Raw genomic sequence first — 21,076 nt, 5'->3', positions numbered from 1 at the left:
AAAAGGGACCCGGTTTTTATTATTACAGGCGGGGCTTATTTCAGTGTTGGAACTGGTGGGAATTTTGGCGTCTCCAGCATTCATGTACATTGCAAGGAAGCATGAAGTTTGCTTTACTCAGAATAGGCACGTGAGAATCCAAGCCCATGTCCCATTTCAGACTTCTCCTGCTGTTCAAACTTCTTGTTGAATGCAGTTGCAAATTGGTCCTCAAGTGTGCAGCTTATAAAACCATACAGCTGTGAGCCATACCCAGCTGTATTGTGGTACTGTAGTTAAAATGCCTGGAGTTGTATCCAATGTATCATACTCAAGAGTAGGCCTGTTGAAACGAATGGACATAACTAACAAGGCACATGGATTTCAATGGGTCTGTTCTCAGCTGGATGCAGTGCAAGAGTGCTGAGCTCAAAAGCACCTTGTTCAGAGAGCTCAGGCTAGGAGCTTGGTCCTTCCACAAGCTGCTATCCCTCGACCTGTCTAAAAGAGGAATAATTAATTACTGAAAGAATGTAGATAAAGCACCTTAACCTGAAAGGTATCCTAGAACAGGCACCCCCAAACCCGGCCCTCCAGCTGTTTTGGGACTACAACTCCCATCATCCCTAGCTAACAGGACCAGTGGTCAGGGATGATGGGAATTGTAGTCCCAAAACAGCTGGAGGACAGAGTTTGGGGATGGCTGCCCTAGAAATAGTATCTGATGGCAGGGGGGCATTGTTAGGGATTGGTCAAGAGGGTCTGAGCCTCATGTAAATTGTGCCAAGCCTTTGATCTGTACCCCCCCCCCACTTTTTTTGTAGAATAAAAGCCTTGCTTCCAACGCAGCTAGATGCTTTGAGAAGCTCTCTGCAATATTTCTGTTCACGCTTTTTTAAAAAAGCCACATAAATGCAGGGGTGGGGAACTTGTTGCTTTCCACATATAGGGTGAGAATGGGCACTCAAAGATCCTCAAGTCCAGCCCCCTGCAACACAGAAATCACAGCTAAATAATCCCTCACAGATGGCCATCCAACCTCTGCTTAAAAACCTTGAAGGCGACTCCCCAACCTTCCGAGGGAACCTGCTCCACTTTTGAACGGGTCTGACTGTCAGAAAGCTTATTCCTAATGATTAGTTGGAATTCCCTTCTTGCCACATGATCCCATTGCTTTGGGTCCTAACCTCTGGAGCAGGAGAAGGCTTGCTTCATCATCAATGTGACAGCCCTTCGGATATTTGACGATCAGATACCATGTTGTTGGACTCCCAACTCAGATCGGCCCTAGCCACCGTGGCAAATGAGCAGGGATGATGAGAGTTACAGTCCTGCCAATGCTTTGAGGGCCGCGAGTTTCCCATCCCTGCTTTAAAAAGTTTGCTGTACCCCAATACCGTATCTCTAAACGTGTGCTTTTGTAAGGACACAACTGTGTGTTTTAAAACTGACTGATAAACAGGCTCGCTGTAGTCCAGTTCTTAGAGCAAGGAAAGGTGTACTAAAATACTTTAAACTATTTTAAAAATTTATTAAGCAGAGTAATACAACAGCAAAAAGTTTGGCTTACTTTACTAACTGTGCCAGAGAGGATTTTTTAAAAAACTTTGCACGCTGTTCTGGGGGTGCCCCTGACCCCTGGTGTGTGTCGAGGGAAAAGTGTCCTTGTGCTAGCCGTTCCTTGTGCTGGTGTCTGCTAGTGAACAGGTTAGTTGAATTCGGCTGTATATATAGATAAAGATACACACACACACACACACATTCTACAGGAATTATTAAGCGATGGCCATGGTCTCTTGGGACGGGTGGGCGATTACAATGGTACCTCTACTTACGAATTTAATGCGTTCTGAACGCACATTCGTAAGTAAAAAAAAATTGTAAGTCGAATCCCATAGGAATGCATTGGGAGAAAAAAAAATTGTAAGTCGAAGCAACCCTATCTAAAAATTCGTAAATAGAAAAAATCCTATCTAAACCGCATCCAAGATGGCGGACAGAGCTCTGTTTGCAAGTAGAAACATTCGTAAGTAGAGTTATTCGTAAGTAGAGGTACCACTGTATTTGTTTCCTACTTTCCAAGTCATAGAACCAGAGTTGGAAGAGACCTAAAGGTCATCTAGTCATCCCTTGGTTTTATTTCATGACCGAGTAACAAAACATAGCCACTTGTTTCTTTTGTTTAAAAGTACAGTTCTTCTTCCTTGTTAGACTACTGTACTCCTCTCTTAAGATACAAGACAATGGAAGGTGGCAATTAGAAGCTGGTTGGAGCATGTCCCATCTCATATGCAACTGCCTAGCATTGCCAACATCAAACAGGAACCACAGAAAAGGGGTAGTTCCAGGTAGGTAGCCGTGTTGGCCTGCGGTAGTAGAAACAAACAAAAATCCTTCCAGTAGCACCTTAGAGACCAACCAAGTTTGTTATTGGTCTGAGCTTTTGTGTGCATGCACACTTCTTCAGATACACACTAAAACACTAAGAGAAAAGGAGCTCATTCCAGTGTAAAAACAGCTCTTGGTTTCTGTGCACCTCCTGGGATTTGAAGATCAACCTTCCCTTCTCTCCCCCACCACCAAGAAATTTCAAAGGCTGAGTTGGCATCCAAACTAAGTGATGCCACGGCTAACCTGCCCCATGGACTTCAATGGGACTAAAGCGCGGCTAATTTAAGTTTAGTTCCAGTCCAACTGTTCTACTGCAGTTGTCTTGAATTGAGTGGGAACCTCCACACCAATCCTGCACCATGCATTTCTTGAGTGTCGAGGGTTCAATGGGTCCCTGAACTGTGAAAAGCACATCTGTCGCTCCGCCCACTCTTTCCTCTGGCTCCTCCCACCACCAGCATGGGGTTCCTGACAGACTGCACAAGAGGGAACATAACCCTTGGGCTGAAAAAAATATGATTCCCCACCTCTGTTTGACATGTTATGGTGTAATCTAGAGTATATTCTGCACTCGCACAAGGACACAGGCCAGCGCACTGATTTCAGCAATCCATTTTTTAAAAGCACTGCATGCCCAAGTTTCTAGTTCTTATGACAGCAAAGACAGACACTGCCCACACGTTTCCAGAAGGCAGAAGGGCTGAGCAAGATTTCCAAGAGGCAGAGGGCATAAGCCTCTGCATCCTGCATCTCTCTCTGCCCTTTTCTAGGACCTGCAAAACAGAAATGCATGTCAACATAAGGTACCCAATGCCGCAGAACTCTCCTTTCCTAACTGCCTTGGTGCAAAAACTTTCGTTTTTCCAGCGCACGGTACTCTACACACACAGTCTTGCTTGAGAGTCCCACCGTGCAAACCTCTTTCAGAAGAAAGCCAGATTACAGCCTCCATAATTTACAGAAGCAGTTCCTTGCAGAAAGCGGCCTTCAGGAAGACTCGACTTCTTGCTCAGCCAGAGCGCCGCCGTTCACGCCCGGGTTTTTGGTGGCGCTTTTGAAGTGGACCCTCCGGTGGCTGACCAGGTGCGAGCTCTGGTTGAACCTCTTCCCGCACTCTGGACACTCATAGGGCTTCTCCCCCGTGTGGATCCTCTGGTGCTTGTTCAAGTCTGAGTTGCGGATGAAGCTCCTGCCGCACTCGAGGCACTTGAAGGGCCTGTCCCCCGTGTGCATCCGCTGGTGCGCCAGCAGAGCCGAGCTGTAGCTGAAGGTCTTCCCACAGAGCAGGCACTTGTAGCGCCGGTCTTCCTGGTGGGACTTGCGGTGGACCAGCAGCTGGTGGGTCATGCGGAAGCTGGCAGGGCAGTCGGGGCAAACGTGCAGCTTCTCAGTGTGTGTCTTCTGGTGGGAGATGAGATGTGACTTGTGGCCGAAGCGCCGGTCGCACTCGGCGCAGATGTAGGGCTTCTCGCCCGTGTGCGTCCTCTGGTGGGCCGAGAGGTTCGAGCTGGTGCTGAAGCACTTGCCGCAGTCCCGGCACTCGTAGGGCTTCTCGCCCGTGTGTGTCCTCTCGTGGGCGCGCAGCTGTGAGCTCTGCCGGAAACCCCTCCCGCAGATGGCGCACTTGTAGGGCTTCTCACCCGTGTGGATGCGCCAGTGCTTGATGAGCACCGAGCCTTCGCTGAAGCACCTGCCGCAGTCCGAGCAGACGTAGGACTTCTCCCCGGTGTGCGTTCTGCGGTGCACAATGAGCGCCGAGCTCGTGTTGAAGCTCTTCCCGCAGTCGGTGCATTTGTACGGCTTCTCCCCCGTGTGGAGCCTCCGGTGGGTCAGCAGGCTGGAGCTGTGGCGGAAGCTTTTCTCGCACACATCACATTTGAACGGCCGGTCGTTCGCGTGCATTCTCGGAGGGCCGTTCTTGTAGTCAAAGCAGAGGTCCCCCGCAAATGTGTCCCGGCAGGTTTCCAGGCCTCTTTTGCGGGCTTCGGGCTGCTCGGAATCGAGAAAATCCTCGCTCCCTTCCGATAACGTCTCGTGTAATTGTTCAGCATCCGCTTGCCGGGGAGGTTCCTCCTCATTTTCTCTCTTGATCCAATCTTCACCGGCTGGAAGAAAGATTGCCATCAGTCATTCCCTCTCCGCAATGAGGCCACAAGCTACTGGGAGTGTAGCTGAAGAGCAGGAGCGGGTGTTACAAACCAGAAAAAGATAATGAACTTTCAAGGAGGACTTGAGAAGTCGAGATTGTGCTGAGGTGCTCAACTCTATGGCCATTAGGAAATAGTCAGATTTGACCTGTATAAAAAAAATCCTCTCTTGCAGAGATTTTTTTTTTTTACTCCTTGCACCTCAGTTTCTAGATACACTATTAAATCTCCCATCTTGCCTTCCCCCCACCATAGCAAATCATAATCCACAAGTGGGGTGGGAAACCACTGGTTTGCAGGCCAAATTTGGCCCGCCAGGCCTTCCCATAAAAAGTCTGCCAATCCCTGCAAAGCCCAGGCTTGAACTGCCCGCCTGCCAGCTGATGGGCAGCCAATGCAAGCCTGCTCGGTTTGGCTGTACACATGTGCTCCTCGCAGGGAACTCATGCGCACATGCCACCCCTGCAGAAGCCGGACATGGACTTCCCACCTATCAGCTGATGGGCACAGAGCTCTCTGCAAGCTTTTTGCAGTGATTTGAAGTCACTATCTCCCTGCACCCCCTGAAGTGAGTTAAGGGAGTCAACTGTAGGGAAACAACAAGAGGGCCAGTTGAGAAAGGGGGGGAAAGGGGAAAGGGATGAGCGGAAGCAGAGGGCTCTGCCTCGGTTAATTATACTTTGACCTAACTACACTTTCCAGATGTACACTCAGCATCACTAGTGTGATGCATATTGTGATTTGCTTTTTATTTTTAAGAGGCCGAGATAATATTTTTTTCCAAGTGCGTTGAAAGTGGACTCTCCAGTACTAATGAGAAGCCCGACAAGTGCCCTGTGCTGATGCTCTAGTGTTTGCTAAAGTGTGAATTCCCAATGAACTGTCCTCTGCTCTCGAGGCACTCAAAAGGCCTGTCTCCAGCAGGCATCCTTGGATAACCAGCTGCAAGCGCAGCCCTCCTTGGCTACTAGGTCATTTTCCTAACTGCCCCCTTAAGTATTTAGCTGAAAGGCTGGTGCAACTGAATGCGTATGAAATCTTGCCACTTAAGGACCCAAAACAGACTCTCCCCAATGTGCCCTTTTGGATGAAAATGGGAATCTTAAACACAGTTTACTTATAAACCCCCATTTTAGAAACTTCTTACCTGCCGACACATTTAGTTCAGACGCTCACTGTGCTACTTTTTTTGTTCTGCCCGATTAGGAGCTTTACGTTACTCAGAAAGCTTGCCCGCTTTTGATTAGTCCAATAGCCTCCTTACCTATTTTCTGCTTTTAGGCTACAGTCCACCTGGGACTGGGTGGGCTATACCCACCTGGGAACAAGCCCCACTGAACTAAGTTGAACTTACTTATGAGCAGACACGTCTAAGGCTGCACTGTCAGAGGCACATCCTTCAAACTGCCTTGTCCCTTGAAAATCACTACAGTACTGGGATCAGCGTATTTTTTCTAATGTGATGAATAATAAGGCTGGGTATTTGTTACTACAGTATAACACATCTATAGGTGAACCAAGGATTCTAACCCGGGTACACATCACCAAAGGCACAGCCATGGAAGGATCCTTAGTCCAAATTAATTACAAGCATGGGTCTTGAGATTAGGCAAAGATAAACTCAAAATTAAAGTAAAAACATCTCAACAGCGTGGTCACAGGAGGCGTTTCTGGGGCATCAAAAGGCCAGCAAAGGCTGGACAAGGAAAGTTGGCAAATAGTAGCGAAATGACGTGCATTTTAAGTCTCCTGGTAGACGTTTTAAGACGCGGGGTTCTGTGTTTGCCGTTGATATGAAATCTGCAACCCTTGGCCGGCCCTGCTGCCTCAAGAGTCGCCTGCAAAAATACTCCAGCAATAACCGGATTACCATCAGTTTTCTTTTTTTCTTTTTTGCCGGGGGGGGGCACCCACAAACTTGCCTCAGGCACTTACCGGTGTCCATTCCTAAATATATACATATGCGTCTGTTTGGGTTTTATCCTGGGGAGAAGCAGGGGTCCAGCGCAGAGGAGCAAACACCCAACCCGGAGCCAGACTTCGACCGCATTCCTGTGGCCTTTTGTACTGCCCCCGCTAAGCACCATGGGAAATGCAGTCCTGGTGGGCAAAGAGGAGAGCATCGCTCTCGAGGCATTCTGGGAATTGTAGTTCGGCGTGGACTGGACACTTTCCTCCCCTCCCCCGGCTCGTTGCTTTGGAGACTCGTTGGAAAGTGGTGCTTAATTGAAACGGGTGGGGGAAATGTGGGAAGAAGGTCCAACACTTTTGTAGGGAGCAGACCTGCAGGTGAACTCACTTTCCCGTGTGCCCTGAATGTGAGTGCTGCTCGGTGTTCGAGATCCACTCTGCACATGCTTAAAGGGTACTCTTCTCTATTGTTCGCATGCTCCAAGCCTGCGTGCTGGTACTGGTTACGCATATGCTCCCATCCTGGGCTCGGGCAAATAATGCTAAAACCTGGTGGAAACCGACTGAAATGAGCTGGAAAAACGGGGGTGGTTTGCAAAAGAAAAATGCAAAAATGGGGACCAGGGACAGCGCCCCTCTTTATCACCTCCTCTTCACTTAGCAAAAGACACAATAAAACCCCGTACATATGATTCGCAGATGGGAAAACATAGGCACGTGAACTTTCTTGTATGAGCTCCATAGTGAAAAATAATAATAGCAATTTAGGAGTGAAAAGCGGGTGACTGGGTGTTTTGCGTTTCCTTCCAACTGTAAGCTCCACTTGAATGTACAGTACTGTATAGATTTAAGAAACACGTTTTTTTGGGGCCCCAAAAGCTTGCAGCTGTCACAATTGCCGAGGCCACTGGTCATTTTGGGGATTTGTTCCCAGCAAGAATCTTAAAAAGCAAAAATCTGCGCCCAACGTGGGGCTCGAACCCACGACCCTGAGATTAAGAGTCTCATGCTCTACCGACTGAGCTAGCCGGGCGGCTGCTGCTTTTGGCTGCAACTAGTCTAGTTAATATGCAATTTCTGCCCTCTCGGAACTTTTTCAACATAGAATTAAATATGTCGCTCACTGCGAATCATACAGACAATACTAGCTTAGCATATTACTCTAGTGTGCAGGAATTAAGCAATGCCTCAAATATGCATATGACACATTGTTTGGTGGTTTAAAAATAAGAATTAAACGAGTTGCCTCTCATAGAAAATAGTAAAGTCCCATTTCTCAAACATCCCAAATTATTTTCCGTTGTTTTTATCATGTACTCACAATTTATTATTAACTATTAGAAGTGTTTTTTTCTTTAAAAAAAATCTTTAGGGGTACTCTCATTTTGACTCAAGAAAATCATCATTTTACAGTTCAAATTGGGGAAAATGAATACAGTAAATAGACAAAAGTACAAAGATTCACAAAAAAGCACTTACTATTAGATTTCTCACTGCCACTACAAACGTCACCTTATTCTGAAGATTTGCACGTTTAAGGATGTGACTTACGTTTAATGGGATGTGACTCCCATTGTGTGTATCCGGATGGATATTTTTGTGGAAAAAGCTATTTATAAAGTGGGCAGTGTTAACAACTGCAAAAAAACAAAAAAGACAAAGAAGAGAAGTTTTTTGGAAAGTCTGCGGAAGAGGAGGGGGAAAAAATTCAATTGCTGTTTCTGCCCGGTTTCGAACCGGGGACCTTTCGCGTGTGAGGCGAACGTGATAACCACTACACTACAGAAACCAGCTGGCTACCAACTTTTCATATACGCTACAATACTCTGAAATTAGAAAGAAAGGCTTAACAAAAAAGGTTTTGGAAATTTTGCTGTTGCATCTTTCCATGGGAACAAAGCTGATCAGTAGAAGGGATTCATAATGTTCTGAACAAAAACATAAGTGAAAAGCATCAGCGCCTGAGATCTTACATTGCATTGCAATTTTACACATTAGCAGTGGTAATTCGCACACAGAAAAAGTGTTGATAACACAGACATCCTGGCGTTTGTAAGTCAGTTAAAACATGTAGCGAAATAAAAACACATTGTGAATTTGCATACTGGGATAATATTTAATCAAATGAAATGGTATGTTGCAAATGTTTAAGGTAACACAAGCCTCTTTGTTATTTTGTCCTTAGGAACACCCTAAGAACACAGTTATTTTAGGGATGGAAAAGGAAAAGCTCAGCACAAAATCAGAAGCCGTCCTAGAGAATTAATTGCCTGCCTGAATTCACTGGACATCAATGGTTTGAAAAAGCCATTGTGGGATTGCATGGTGAATCATGACCATTGGTGACAGGGTTTTTTTTGGGGGGGCAGGTAGAGGAAGGAGGGAGAAAAGCTGATGCTGGAAGTGATCCTATTTGTCTGCTGGAGCCCTAGTGAAGTCACTAGATGACAGTGGTTTATAGTGCAGTGTAGTTCTGTCATATTCTGTCCCTATTGCAGGCTGAACTGATGCAGAACAGCTTAAATATTACAAATCAGGGGCTGTCTTAAATCTGCAGCCACAACTCCCCCTACACAAAGCACTCATCTGGTTGCATGCAACAAAGGCCTACTCTACTCAAGCTGTCCACTTAAAAGCCTCTCCTCGGCTGCATCCTGCATCTTGACAGCGTTGTTCTTGTAAATTTGAAAACTCAGCAAAAATTAACTATTTCACATGAAACAAGATCTTGCTCTTTCTGGTATGCGACTCCTCTCCTTTCTGGTACATCTTTGGCATTTTGCATCTGCTGCGTGATACCGCTCAGCTACCCTGAAATACTCGATTTATCACTCGTCTTTTCCTTCCTTCCTTGCAACTGTTGCGGCCATAATCGCAAGGCTGGTGCACTTTTTATCCCTACTCAGAAAATTCCTTCTGGAAATCTGCATTCAAGTCCATCTCTGTGGCGACCCTCCCAGGAGCCCAGCTGGTGCCCAGTCCCAATACTGTATATGGGTCCTTCTGGGCGCAAGCAGCCTAAGCCTTTCCTGGGACCAGAAACCTGCCCAGTGGCTCTTTCACCCAATCTACACCCACTTCCCTTTCAAGAACGGCAGCAACCCCGCCTCAACCGCCAATCTCGCAAGCGGCACCCTCGGCGACCATGGAGACGCAAACAACGTAGAGCGGCTTTCGGTTTCCGGCGCATTTCTTCGAAGGATAAAAGGGCCTTCCTGTTTAGCGGCCGCAGTAACGCTAGAGCGGTGGCTTCGCGTCTCTCTGAACCTGGAACTCGATAAGTAAAACAAGCGCCGCGAAGCCAGCCGGGCACTCGGTTGAGCTCAGAGGATTCGGCTGCGGGTAGAAAGGCCTCCACGCCCCCTCCCACGCCGCATCATAGAAACCCCCCGGGGTTGCTAGAACGGCGCCGTAGCCCCACCCCTCTCTTCCGGCGCCGAGGAACATTTAACCGCCATAGAGACACAGGCGGCGGTGGCGCCTCGGTGTTGCCAGTTCGGCGGCGAGAGTGGAGCGCGCGCTCGGGCGTTCTCTGCGCGTGCCGAGGCGGCTTCTTGTTTCACGGCGGGGCGGTGGAGCCCGGAAGGGCCTCGGGCGGTTGGGCCTGCGACCAGGTGGGGTGGGGGAGGGGGGTGCTCCTCGGGCGGCGCCCCCATTTCTGAGGCCCCGTGAGGAGAAGGGCCGGGCGTGGGGGTTGCTCAGCAGTGCAGAGGGGAGCGGCCTTGTGAGCGGGAGGAAGGTGCCTCCCTTCAAAAGGGGCGGTGAGGGAAGTGTGTGGGGCGACTGGGAGAAATTCGGGGTCCCCATGGCGGCGGCGGCGGCAGCAGCGCCCGCAAGTAGCAGCTCCCGGGCCGCCCCCAACCCGGTGGCGACCCTCCACGAGGAGGCCGTGTGCGCCATCTGCCTGGACTACTTCATCGACCCGGTGTCCATCGGCTGCGGCCACAACTTCTGCCGCGTGTGCATCACTCAGCTGTGGGGCTCGGGCTCGGAGGAAGGGGACGACGCGGGCGCCTCCGGCTCGGACGGAGGGTACGGGCCCGGCTCCGACGCGGGCGCGGATGACGGAGGGGTCGACGACCTGGGGCCGGAGGAGGACGCCGACGACGACGAAGACGACCTCGAGGACAACGACTACTTGGATGATGGCGGGGACATGGAAGAGGAGGAGGAGGATGCCGTGTCCAGAGAGGAGGAGTTCGACGACGAAGAGGATGACGTGTGGGATGATGAAGATGAGAGAGCATACTGGACCCAGGGCCCCGGGTCGGACGAGATGTGGGACGATGACATGGGGAACGATTTGCTGTTCGACAATTATGACGATGAGGAGGTTATGGATGAGGAAGAGGAGCCGGAGGATGAGTATACTGTGCCAGCAACCCCACCGACCCCCCAGATGCGCCCGGCTTTTAGCTGCCCCCAGTGCCGCAAGGTGTTCCCTCGCCGCAGCTTCCGCCCCAACCTTCAGCTAGCCAATATGGTGCAGATCATCCGCCAGATGCACCCGCAGCCGTTCAACTCGGTGGTGGCATCCACGGAGGCCGTGGAGCTGGCGGCAGCAGGGGATTCATCTGGATCACCTTCTGTGTCAGTAGCGGGACGAGCTCTGAGTGCTGAGCGAACCCTGTGCGAGAAGCACCAGGAGCCCCTCAAGCTTTTCTGTGAGGCAGATGAGGAGCCCATCTGTGTTGTGTGCAGAGAATCACGAGCCCATAAGCACCACAGCGTCATGCCGCTGGAAGAGGTTGTGCAAGAATACAAGGTATGCAGGAGGCTGGGGGCAATGTGAATGTTAGGACTGAACAAAAGATTACAGTCTGAACCTCTAGTATGTGCCCTCTTGCTTAGGGGAACATTTGTTGTGTGTGTCGTGCTACTGGCAAAGAGGCAAGGGGTATAGGCCTGTGCTAGAACTTATGCAAAACATCCCAGGTTCAAATCCTAACATTTCTAGTGAAAGCATTTTATGTAGCAAGGCTCGGATAGTCCGCTGACTGAGTTGCTTCTTGTCAGAGTTGACAATATTGGACTAGATGGACCTAGGGTGTGTCCATTTAAGGCAGCCTTATATTCATAAAATCTTTTTTATTTTTGGATTGGCACTTTAGGGGTTTTCTTCCGTAACAATTGCAGTCAGTTGATTAGTATGATAATTGCTGACATGCAGCAAGAAACAATAGCAAGGGATAAATGTTCTATTGTTTAACTTCTATTACTCTTCAAAGCATTTCATTTGTATTTTGCGCCTAACATCTAGTTATATATCTAGGAAACCTGTATGAAGAATGCATGAATTTTATGTTTCACTTTATGCACCCCAGTGGCACAAACTTCGGTGTGCCACTTGCGAGTGGCATGCAGATGTGTGTTAAACTTTTTTTTTTAATGCTGCATGTAGCTTTTTTTGTAGTTTTATCACTACTTCTAGAAACTAAATTTTGCACTTTGCTTTCCATCTGTAAACATTGATGTGGAGTACAGAAAGCTCAATCTCCTTCAACATGATGCATTTGTATGTATTTCTTCATGCAGCTAGGTCAGTAAGACCCTGAGGGGCAGAACAGAGGAATGAGAGATACATTAAGCAAAAATTTTCTATTGGACACTATCTGATTTCAACTCCTTTACTTAAAAACAGGCAATAAACTTTTCCAGTTTAACCCCCCCCCCCCCAAAAAAAATCCTTAAACTATAGGGGCTAGAAATTTGTGCTCCCTTTTCTAAACAATAGCTGAGATTTTCAGGATTTGTGGAAGCTGCTGTGTGGAGGCTACAACTGTTTATACCAGTTGCATCTAAGTGTGACAAATAGGTGGCCAGAAAGCAATGATATGAAAAGTGGAGGCATGATATACACTCTTTTTTAAAAAGTGAAAATGTGTTTGAGTAACAAGATAGGTTTATTCCCAAGCTCCTACTCCTTATGTATGAATAGGAAGCTTTGTAAAATGTAATTGCACCATTTATTCTATTTGCAGTGTCTTTAGAATTTAGACACTGAAGCAACTTGAATGGCTGTTTCTCCAAGGTTCTAGTATTTTATTTTTCAGGCCAAACTTCAAGGTCACTTGGAGCCACTGAAGAAGAAACTGGAGACCGTTATGAAGCAGAAGTCGGTCGAACAGGAGAAAATAGCAGACCTCAGGGTAAGTGACAAGCTTATTTTATCCTCCCGCAAACCACCTGAAAAGAAGAAAGAGCTTGGTTTTTTTTCAGATGATGGATGCACATGTTGCAGCAGGTGGAATATTGGAAGAGGCATTTTTCTTACCCATGAGAGAAAGGGGGGAAATGTCTAAGATAGTACCTCTCATCCACATTTTTTCTAAGTTACATTAAAGTTACTATTTCATATTTTTTTAAAAATGCTTCCCATTGATTAATGTTTGTGGACTGGTTGCTTTGTTCCCATGGATAGTACTGAGACTCCATGCCTATGTGAATTCTGTAGCTTATAAGGGGCCTTTCCTGCTAAGAAAAGAGGTGCATAATTCCACTGTGCTTCGCCACCTTCACGCTTGCTTTCCTCACCCTTTTCTATCCTCCTGTAGAACAAGATGAAGCTCGATATGAAAGACTTTGAGGCAGACTTTGAGCGGCTGCACCAGTTCCTCATTGGGGAGCAGGCGCTGATGCTGCACCAGCTGGAGGACCGCTATGAGGTGCTGCTTGCCAGCCAGAGTAACAACGTCTCCCACCTGGAGGAGCAAGGTGCCGCCCTCAGCCGCCTCATTGCAGAAGCGGAGGACAAGAGCAAGCAGAATGGCTTGCAGATGATCAAGGTGAATGATTCCCTTTTCTAGTTGCCTGGGTGACCAGTGGCCAAGAATCTGCCCAGCTGTGGGGCCACAGTGGTTTACAAGTCGTACAGTCGTACAAATCCTGGACACAAAGAGTTTAGTGTAGGATTGTGTTTTTTTAAGTGTGAGTTTGCTATATGGAATTCGAGTAGCTCTAATTCCATGAGACAGACTTGTCTTTGATGATTCCAATGCAGGGGTGGGGAATCTGTGGCCTTTCATATGTTGCTTGACTACAACTCCCATCATTTCTGACTGTTGGCCATGCTGGCAGACTGATGGAGTCCAGTGATGTCTGGAAGATAACACTATTCTTTCTCTGCTTATAAAGTCTATGTAAGACCACCACCATGAATAAGACCACCCTGTGCAAGAAACAATAATGTTGAAGATTTGGAGATTCTAAGGGTGTTGACTTCATAAATTCCCTGGGCAAATAATCATTATATTCAGTCCTCCTAGGGGTTATGTATGAACATTCAGCTCTTCCTTGTACTAGGAAGTCACTGCTGCATGTGCCCTCTCAGTAGGACTGGAAGAGATCAAATCTTCATCTTAAGTGGCTACAGACTCTTACATTTTGTTTCCCCCACATTTGCCTGTCTTTCTGACCTTTTTCTTTTCTCTTTTTCTAGGACTTCAAAGGCACTTTAGTCAGGTTGGTTGAACTTGGTTTTTGCTTTCCATTTCTCCTTGATGGTTATCCTGTGTGTATCTGAAAGGCCTTGAGATATTTGGTAGTTTTCCATATGCTCATTTGATAATTGCATGAATGATAAGAGATCTGCTGCTCCCATAGTCCATAAAACTCTGGCACTGGTGTCTCAAGGCCATCTTAAGGTAGCCTCTGCTTTTTGAGCCGAGGTTCTCCAATTTTTGTCATCAACTGCCCATCCCCAGGGAAAAACACGTTTAAGGAAATAATCTAAAGGCACATCATGCACCAACCTTGAAGCAAAGCAGGTTTGGGGCTGGTTAGCCCATGGAACTGCTGCAGTATTTTGGTGAAGTGTGGCATAGCTGCTACTGCATCATAAAATCCAGATCTACATAAAATGTTTTTCACTGACTTAGTCTAATTGAAGCAGTGTTTGAAACTCCCATTGTTCTAAGCGCATTTTGCAACAGGGAATTTCATTAGCGCGAGCAGTTTCTGAGCTGCGGGTGCAGTACTGCACCTAAGATTTCAGATTAAAACTGCAGAGTGGAAGGAAAGGAGGGCCTTATACTGCCTCCCCACTTCCAGGTACTCTCTGAAGTCTCTATAAGAGACCGTCTTAATAATATTAGGGGGGTGGGCAGGGGAAGGACTAGACCATGTAAAAAATGAACAAAATATTTTAGCTGCAGTTCATTCATTTTCAGCTTTGTATTGTTATAAAAAAGCGTGCCTAGACATTCAATTGCGCCCATAACCGAGGTTTAATGTGCCATTTACCATAGCTCCTAGCTTTCATATCTCAGTTTCTAACACTGAATTGAAGTCTATAATTGTGTTTGACTCTCCTAAATCAAGGGAAGGCAGAGTAACTTGAAAGGCTAAATGTCTACAGTGTGGCTATTCAGAAGCTTTGTTAAAACACATAGTAACATCTTACCCAATAATTTCCCCTTTGAGTCAACAGACAGGTGTTTGTGTAAGCCATCCCGAGACATTTCCTGGCACCACTAACATTTTGTTTTATTTATTCATTTCGCAGAATTTATTTACTGCTTGTGTTTTTTTGTTTTTATAAAAACCCTCAAAGGAGTTTACAAAAAGAATAAAACAGTAAGATTATCAGTAAAAAAACAACAGCTATTTAAATATGTGCTAAACTAAAAACACGGGAAAAATACATCAGTGGTAGGCTTGTCTAAACAAAAATGTTTCTAGAAGGAGCTGAAAAAAAGTGGAGGTGCCTGCTTGCTATCAAACTGCTGGAAATAAGGCCCCATGAACTGGTGTATGTTTTCAAAGTCACTCAGTACTTTGCAGGGTGGATAAAAATAAATGATTTAAAAAAATGTCAGATTTTTTAAAATTTAAATCAGATTTTTTTATTTGAATCAATTTTTTTAAATTTAAATTGGATTTTTAAAATAAAATGCTTTTGGAGGAAAAAATCTTTCTAAAGATAGTTTTCTATTTAAGTTACATTATAATCCAAAGGCCATCAGGAAATAAGGATTTATTAAATAAATTTAGTTAAATAAATGGTTATTTTTCTCCTTCCAATAAAGTACAGCAGAAATGTTGTCCAAATATAAACAGTTAACTTATTAAACCTGACAATAATTTCATAATTACCATATATTCCGGCGTGTAAGACGACTGGGCGTATAAGACGACCCCCAACTTTTCCAGTTAAAATATAGTGTTTGGGATATACTCGCCATATAAGAAATACGACCCGGCGTGTAAGACGACCCGTGACTTTTGAGAAGATTTTCCTGGGTTAAAAAGTAGTCTTATACGCAGGAATATACTGTATCTGTTTATGTATTTCTAATAGTATAACCAAATCAGAAATTTTTGATATAACTGTAAAAAACTACTCTGAAAATTTATTATTCCAAAAACGAAACCTTCATCTCATTGTAAATATTAAGATTATACTGGCAGGAATGCCTTTCTGTAAAAAAATATATGATTTAAAACAAGTCTTGCTGACTAGTGATTTAAATCAAATCCACCCTGGTACTTTGCCTAACAGTCTGGCTCCCCTAGACTTGAGGTTCCCCTCCCCTAACCTCCAAGTCTTTGAATACCAGTTGCCAGGAGCTGCAGACACAGCAAGTGGGGAGGGGGCTGTTGCATTCAGGTTCTGCTTGTGGACCTTCCTGGGGCATTGTGATGGTCCACTGTGATGTCCAGATGCTGGACTAGATGGGCCTTTGGTCTGATCCAGAAGGGCTCTTCTTATGTTCTCATTTTTTTTGCTGCAAAACTGTTAACAAGTTCACAAATCTATGGATCAATATCTGAGCTTGTTACGGAGAGCATAGTGTATGAGAAGTAAGCTTGGAATCTTGGCAGAATTCATTGAACCTTGTTCTTGAAGGTGAGGACCAAAAAGTGTGAAATGCCACCTTGTCGTCTCACCTCTTTGTTAACTTAATCTCCTCGCTTCTGTTCCCTCTCAGTGTGCAGTGTTCTTGTGTTAAAAGCAGAGGATTGAAGTGGACTGTTAGGTGCTACTGCAGCAATATGGAGGAGGTTGGAAGAGCTGAGCTAGGAATAGCCCCATGTCCCATTGTGCTGTGGGCGGCCGTGTTCCCTTCTTCTGACCCAGTGCTTTATCCCCTGGTTGCCAAGCCCACCTTTAACGTATTTGTGCTCTAAATTATCAACTTGCCAGGTGTGAGAACATTAAGTTCCAGGATCCAGAGATGGTGCCAGTGGATGCAGGAAAGAAATATCGAAACTACTTCCTTATAGACGTCTTAATGAAGAAGATGGAGAAGATCTTCTGCCAAGTCCCTCAAGGTAAAAGGTGCCTGGCTCCTCCTTGCTGCTGTGTTCCCTGCTCCTGTAGTCAATTGAAGCAGCTGCTTAAGGGATGTGGATGGGCTTTCTTTTGCCTCGTGTAGGGCTGCTGTCTATCCCATGCTTCATGGAGGTTAGGAATTGGCTTTTGTGCAGTTGCCTTAACAAATTGCAGGAAGCAGCTGATTCTGCAGAGATGCCCTTGCTTAGAGGGGCTTATAAACTGTTGAGCAGGGAGAAGAGGGAGGTTGGGAATTGCCAGCGAGCTGTGAGTGGGGGAAGAACTGTTTGTGGTGTACGTGGGAGACTCGGAACAAGGAGGTTCTGGGAAAGATGTACTGAAGTACATATTTTAGATCTTTTTAATTGGCATGTTGGCTGGTGAATTCCACTTTGACCGTTTTGGTGTTTGTACTGAAATTCTGGTTTTGCTGTGCTGACTGTTTGGCTGTAGCGATAAACATTCATTCATTCAGATGCACTGAAGAGAGGGGAAAGTTCTGGGAACACCAATATAGATAGGAGTTTGTTTCCACTCATCATCAGAATTTCATACACTGACATATCAGAGTTGGCCTGAGTAGGCAGCTGACCAATAGGCTGGTGTGCTAGGGCTATGTCTTTATTTATTTCCCCTCCACATTCTGTATGAACTGGTGAAATTCTGGAAAACCACTTTTTATGCTGTGATTCTGCTCTCATAAGACATCCACTATGTTGTATGGGAATGAGCAGAGGCCAACCAACTGTCCTGTTCTGTGAGATGTGGTCAGTGCCATGCCAGAGCCCTTCTTAAGGACATGATTCCATTCAACTCTTGAGAGTAACTTTGCTATTAACCTGCCCTGAGCCATTTGGATAGGGCAGGCTGCGAATTGAAGGAATTCCGTGCTTGGGCCCTACTAAATGTATAAGGAACCAATTTTTTTTTAAATCTGCTTTCCCCCCTCCCTCTCTTGCCTGCAGCTGATTTGATTCTGGACCCCGAGACGGCCCACCCGCGCCTCACCCTTTCCTCGGATTGCCTCTGCGTCCGGCTCGGAGAGCGCTGGCGGGACCTGCCTGACAGCCCCAAGCGCTTCGACTCCGACTACTGCGTTCTGGCTATGCAGGGTTTCACCTATGGCCGCCACTACTGGGAAGTGGAGGTGGGGGGCCGGCGGGGTTGGGCCGTGGGGGTGGCCCGCGAATCGGCCCGGCGCAAAGAGAAGCCCAGCAGCAGTGGCTCCCACCAGAAGCGCGAGATCTGGTGTGTGGGGACCAACGGCAAGAAGTACCAGGCTCTGACAACCACTGAGCAGACCTCCCTCTCCCCATCCGAGAAGCTCCGCCGCTTCTGTGTCTACCTGGACTATGAACGGGGCCAGCTAAGCTTCTACAATGCCGAGAGCATGGGCCATATCTATACCTTCAACGCCTCGTTCCGCGAGCGCATCTTCCCCTTCTTCCGCATTCTTTCTAAGGGGACCCGCATCAAAATCTGCAATTGATACGGTTGCTGCTGTTTCTCTTGCACGTAGCTGAATGCAACCCCCTCCCTAGCGATAAATCCTCCTGTCACAGCTGATTGTCCCTGATAAGATCCCTGGTCTGTTTCAGTGTTGGACCTTGGAGGATTCCTTACCTTGCTGTCTTTTTGTGGGTTCGCTCTGAGCAGGGATTCCCACCCCCACTTCTATACATGATTATTGCACAGATAAACCTTTTTTTGGTGCTCGGCCAGATGAATTTTTAATTCCCTCCTGTAGCTCACTTCCACCCTAGCAAGAATCTCTTTCTCTTCCCCCTTCATATGTAGGGTTCTCTTTCCTCCTGTCCTCCAAGATCTCTGTGCCCTGGATCTCATTCAGCATGGTTCTCTGACTGCGTGCTTGGTGGAATCCAAAATGGCACAGTGGTAGCTGAGTAGTCGGAGGCTCATCTTTGACATTCCAAAGACACTTGAACTGTCTTACGCCAGGCACTCGGGTCTTGTGGATTGTGTTAACTTCTGGTGCCCAGACAAGACAAGATTGGAGCTGTATCCAATCCATGCTGCCAATCAGTTCATTCTCTCTCCCTCCCCCCCCCCCCCGCCGCCCTGCCTTGCCGTCCCAAGGCACCAGTGACCTCCTGAAACCACTTAATGGTGGTGAGTACATCTAAATTAAACTCTACACATAATTGTCCCTCCTGGTTCAACTTCCTCAGTGTCTTCTCTCCTGATGATCTCCTGTTTTGCATCTTTTCTCTGTGTTTACACACACATCAGATTTCATTTTATTTTTAAGGAATGCATAGGAGCCAGTTTTGCTCCTCTGCTCCAGGTGTGGTTTGGATGCCCCAGTTTGTCCCTCTTTCCTTTACGTTATCTCCATCTCTTTTACCTGGAGGGAGGGATTCATCAATACTACTAGTGTGATAGAAATATAGATATAAAGGCCATTTTGGAGGTGGGGGTGGAGAAATGACAGATCCGAGGGCTGTTGTTGTTTTCCGGGGCACCATTGGAGTTCTGTGGCTCTTGGGGTGAATGTAATCCCACTAGGAGCTTTGGTGATCAAACTTCATCACTGCTGCCTCACACACACACCCTCACCCTTGTAGGACTTAATTAACTTATTTTTAATTGCTTTTTCCTGTCACGCCCCAGGATCTGCAGTGTGGACTCTCTTCTCTCCTGACTGCAAGACACTGGAGGCCTTAGCTGTGCCAGCTGTTATGTGTTGGTTCCCCCGCCCCCTCAATTCTTTTTGGCATTACAGAGCTCCTTTTGAACTATTTTTCGCTATATATGTAAAAAAAGACTTGGAGATCTAGTTTTTTGGGAAAAGTTGAGTAAATAAATACAATTCTAAAAGTGAAGTCTTGTTGTTTTGGTCTGTTCAAATATTGAAAATGGATGGGGAGAAATGGCATGGTGTAGTAGTGTGTTCTTTCTCTCTTAAGAGTTGCCATAACTTCCTAAGAAAAGCTCGGGGTATGCTGGTTTTTACTTTTTGAAATATGGCAACACCTCCCTCTCTCTCTCTCTCTCTCTCTCTCTCTCTCTCTCTCTCACACACACACACACACACACACACAGAGAGAGAGAGAGAGAGAATGTATTCTATATGGTAATAAAAATAATAAATATTATTTTTCAACAAACATTAAAATACATCAAATATCACAGATTAAAAACTTCCCTAAACAAGGCTGCCTTTAGGTATTTTCTATATGTCAGGTAGTTGTTTATCTCTCTGACCTCTTGATGGGTAATAATAATAATAATAATTTATTTATACCCCGCCCATCTGGCCGGGTTTCCCCAGCCACTCTGGGCAGCTGGGTGGGCGTTCCACAGGGCGGGTGCCACTACCGAGAAGGCCCTCTGCCTGGTTCCCTGTAGCTTTGCTTCTCGCAGTGAGGGAACCACCAGAAGGCCCTCTGCGCTGGACCTCAGTGTCCGGGCAGAACGATGGAGGTGGAGACGCTCCTTCAGGTATACTGGACCGAGGCCATCGGTAAGTCAGACTGCTGCACTATATTGTCTCCCAGCCTTATCTGGAACTGGGACCTGCTTTCTTGGAAAACGTATCTTTCTAGCTGTCAGTAGATACCTGAGCCATGTGCTTTTAGCCCTAACCACATCATTGGCATTGTCACCATGGATGCGGGAAGGATCTGGGGAAGACGTCCCTCTGTTTCTTCTTCCAAGCTAGTGATCTGACAGGCACTGTGTGAGCATAGACCTGACTGCTGGATTGGACTAGGAAATCCCCAAACAGTATTGTCAGGGGGACTCCTTAACAGGGACCCTCCCCGAGTCATCCTGACCAGAACTTCGCCCAGTGACAGCACGAGCAGCGGGTCAGGAGGAGGGAATGAGGAATGGAGCGGGATGGAGAGGTCTCGGAGCCTAGGCACCAACCCAGCTGGCCAGAGGAGGAAAGACAGCGCAGCGGAAGGAACGCGGCCCCTTCTGGCACCCGAACTGAGGCGCACGCCCACACACGGCTGGGGGGGGGAGGTGCTTTGGGGTGCCCAGGCTTTTATGCTGGCTGAAGAGCCGGAAGCAGCCATTGCCAGGTTCTGAATCAGACCAGGCAGTCATGTTTTCTGATATCTCTGCACTGTAAAACTATGAAAGACAGAGCGGACTGGAGTGTCTTTACTCGAGAGTAGCCGCAACAATCCCCTGACACGTATGCCAATAGCCAGAGTGCATTTTTACATGTCTCCCCCACCTCTCAAAAAAACAACAAAACACCTTTCTAAAGTTTTAAATCACTCTGATGCCAGAGTGACTACTCATGTTAATGAGGGAGATTTCAGAAAATATCGACAATTGCCAATCAAAATGTTCACATTCTGCCTGACAAGAACCCTCAAAGGCAGCTGAAACTGCAGAAATT

General features: G+C 46.8%; 2 protein-coding genes and 2 non-coding genes across 5 annotated transcripts; 1 reads left to right on the top strand and 3 right to left on the bottom strand.

Moving 5' to 3' along the window:
- Positions 1 to 6,585, bottom strand: LOC118080937 (zinc finger protein 239). 2 transcript variants are annotated; one of them, XM_060270868.1, is made up of 3 exons: positions 6,453 to 6,585; positions 3,330 to 4,475; positions 1 to 480 (listed from the first exon to the last, which is right to left on the bottom strand). In XM_060270868.1, the coding sequence occupies exons 1-2, from the start codon at positions 6,460 to 6,462 to the stop codon at positions 3,358 to 3,360; spliced, it is 1,128 nt and encodes a 375-aa protein (XP_060126851.1). In that variant the 5' UTR covers positions 6,463 to 6,585; the 3' UTR covers positions 1 to 480; positions 3,330 to 3,357. The 2 variants fall into 2 exon arrangements, with proteins under 2 accessions (XP_060126851.1, XP_034962877.1); XM_035106986.1 differs by lacking the exon at positions 1 to 480 and having other exon boundaries at positions 2,971 to 4,475.
- An 803-nt stretch (positions 6,586 to 7,388) lies between these two features.
- Positions 7,389 to 7,461, bottom strand: TRNAK-CUU (transfer RNA lysine (anticodon CUU)). The gene has a single exon. It is a non-coding gene; the product is annotated as a tRNA-Lys (tRNA).
- A 683-nt stretch (positions 7,462 to 8,144) lies between these two features.
- Positions 8,145 to 8,217, bottom strand: TRNAV-CAC (transfer RNA valine (anticodon CAC)). Its single transcript has one exon. It is a non-coding gene; the product is annotated as a tRNA-Val (tRNA).
- A 1,381-nt stretch (positions 8,218 to 9,598) lies between these two features.
- Positions 9,599 to 19,686, top strand: LOC132591597 (E3 ubiquitin-protein ligase TRIM41-like). The gene is made up of 6 exons (XM_060270846.1): positions 9,599 to 11,193; positions 12,482 to 12,577; positions 12,983 to 13,213; positions 13,867 to 13,889; positions 16,573 to 16,700; positions 17,667 to 19,686. The coding sequence occupies exons 1-6, from the start codon at positions 10,234 to 10,236 to the stop codon at positions 18,188 to 18,190; spliced, it is 1,962 nt and encodes a 653-aa protein (XP_060126829.1). The 5' UTR covers positions 9,599 to 10,233; the 3' UTR covers positions 18,191 to 19,686.
- Positions 19,687 to 21,076: the final 1,390 nt, after the last annotated feature.

The sequence above is a fragment of the Zootoca vivipara genome, chromosome 2 (assembly GCF_963506605.1).
Source record: "Zootoca vivipara chromosome 2, rZooViv1.1, whole genome shotgun sequence".
Lineage (NCBI taxonomy): Eukaryota > Metazoa > Chordata > Lepidosauria > Squamata > Lacertidae > Zootoca > Zootoca vivipara.
Note: the sequence above shows the minus strand (reverse complement) of the source record. Positions and strands in the feature narration are given on the sequence as shown.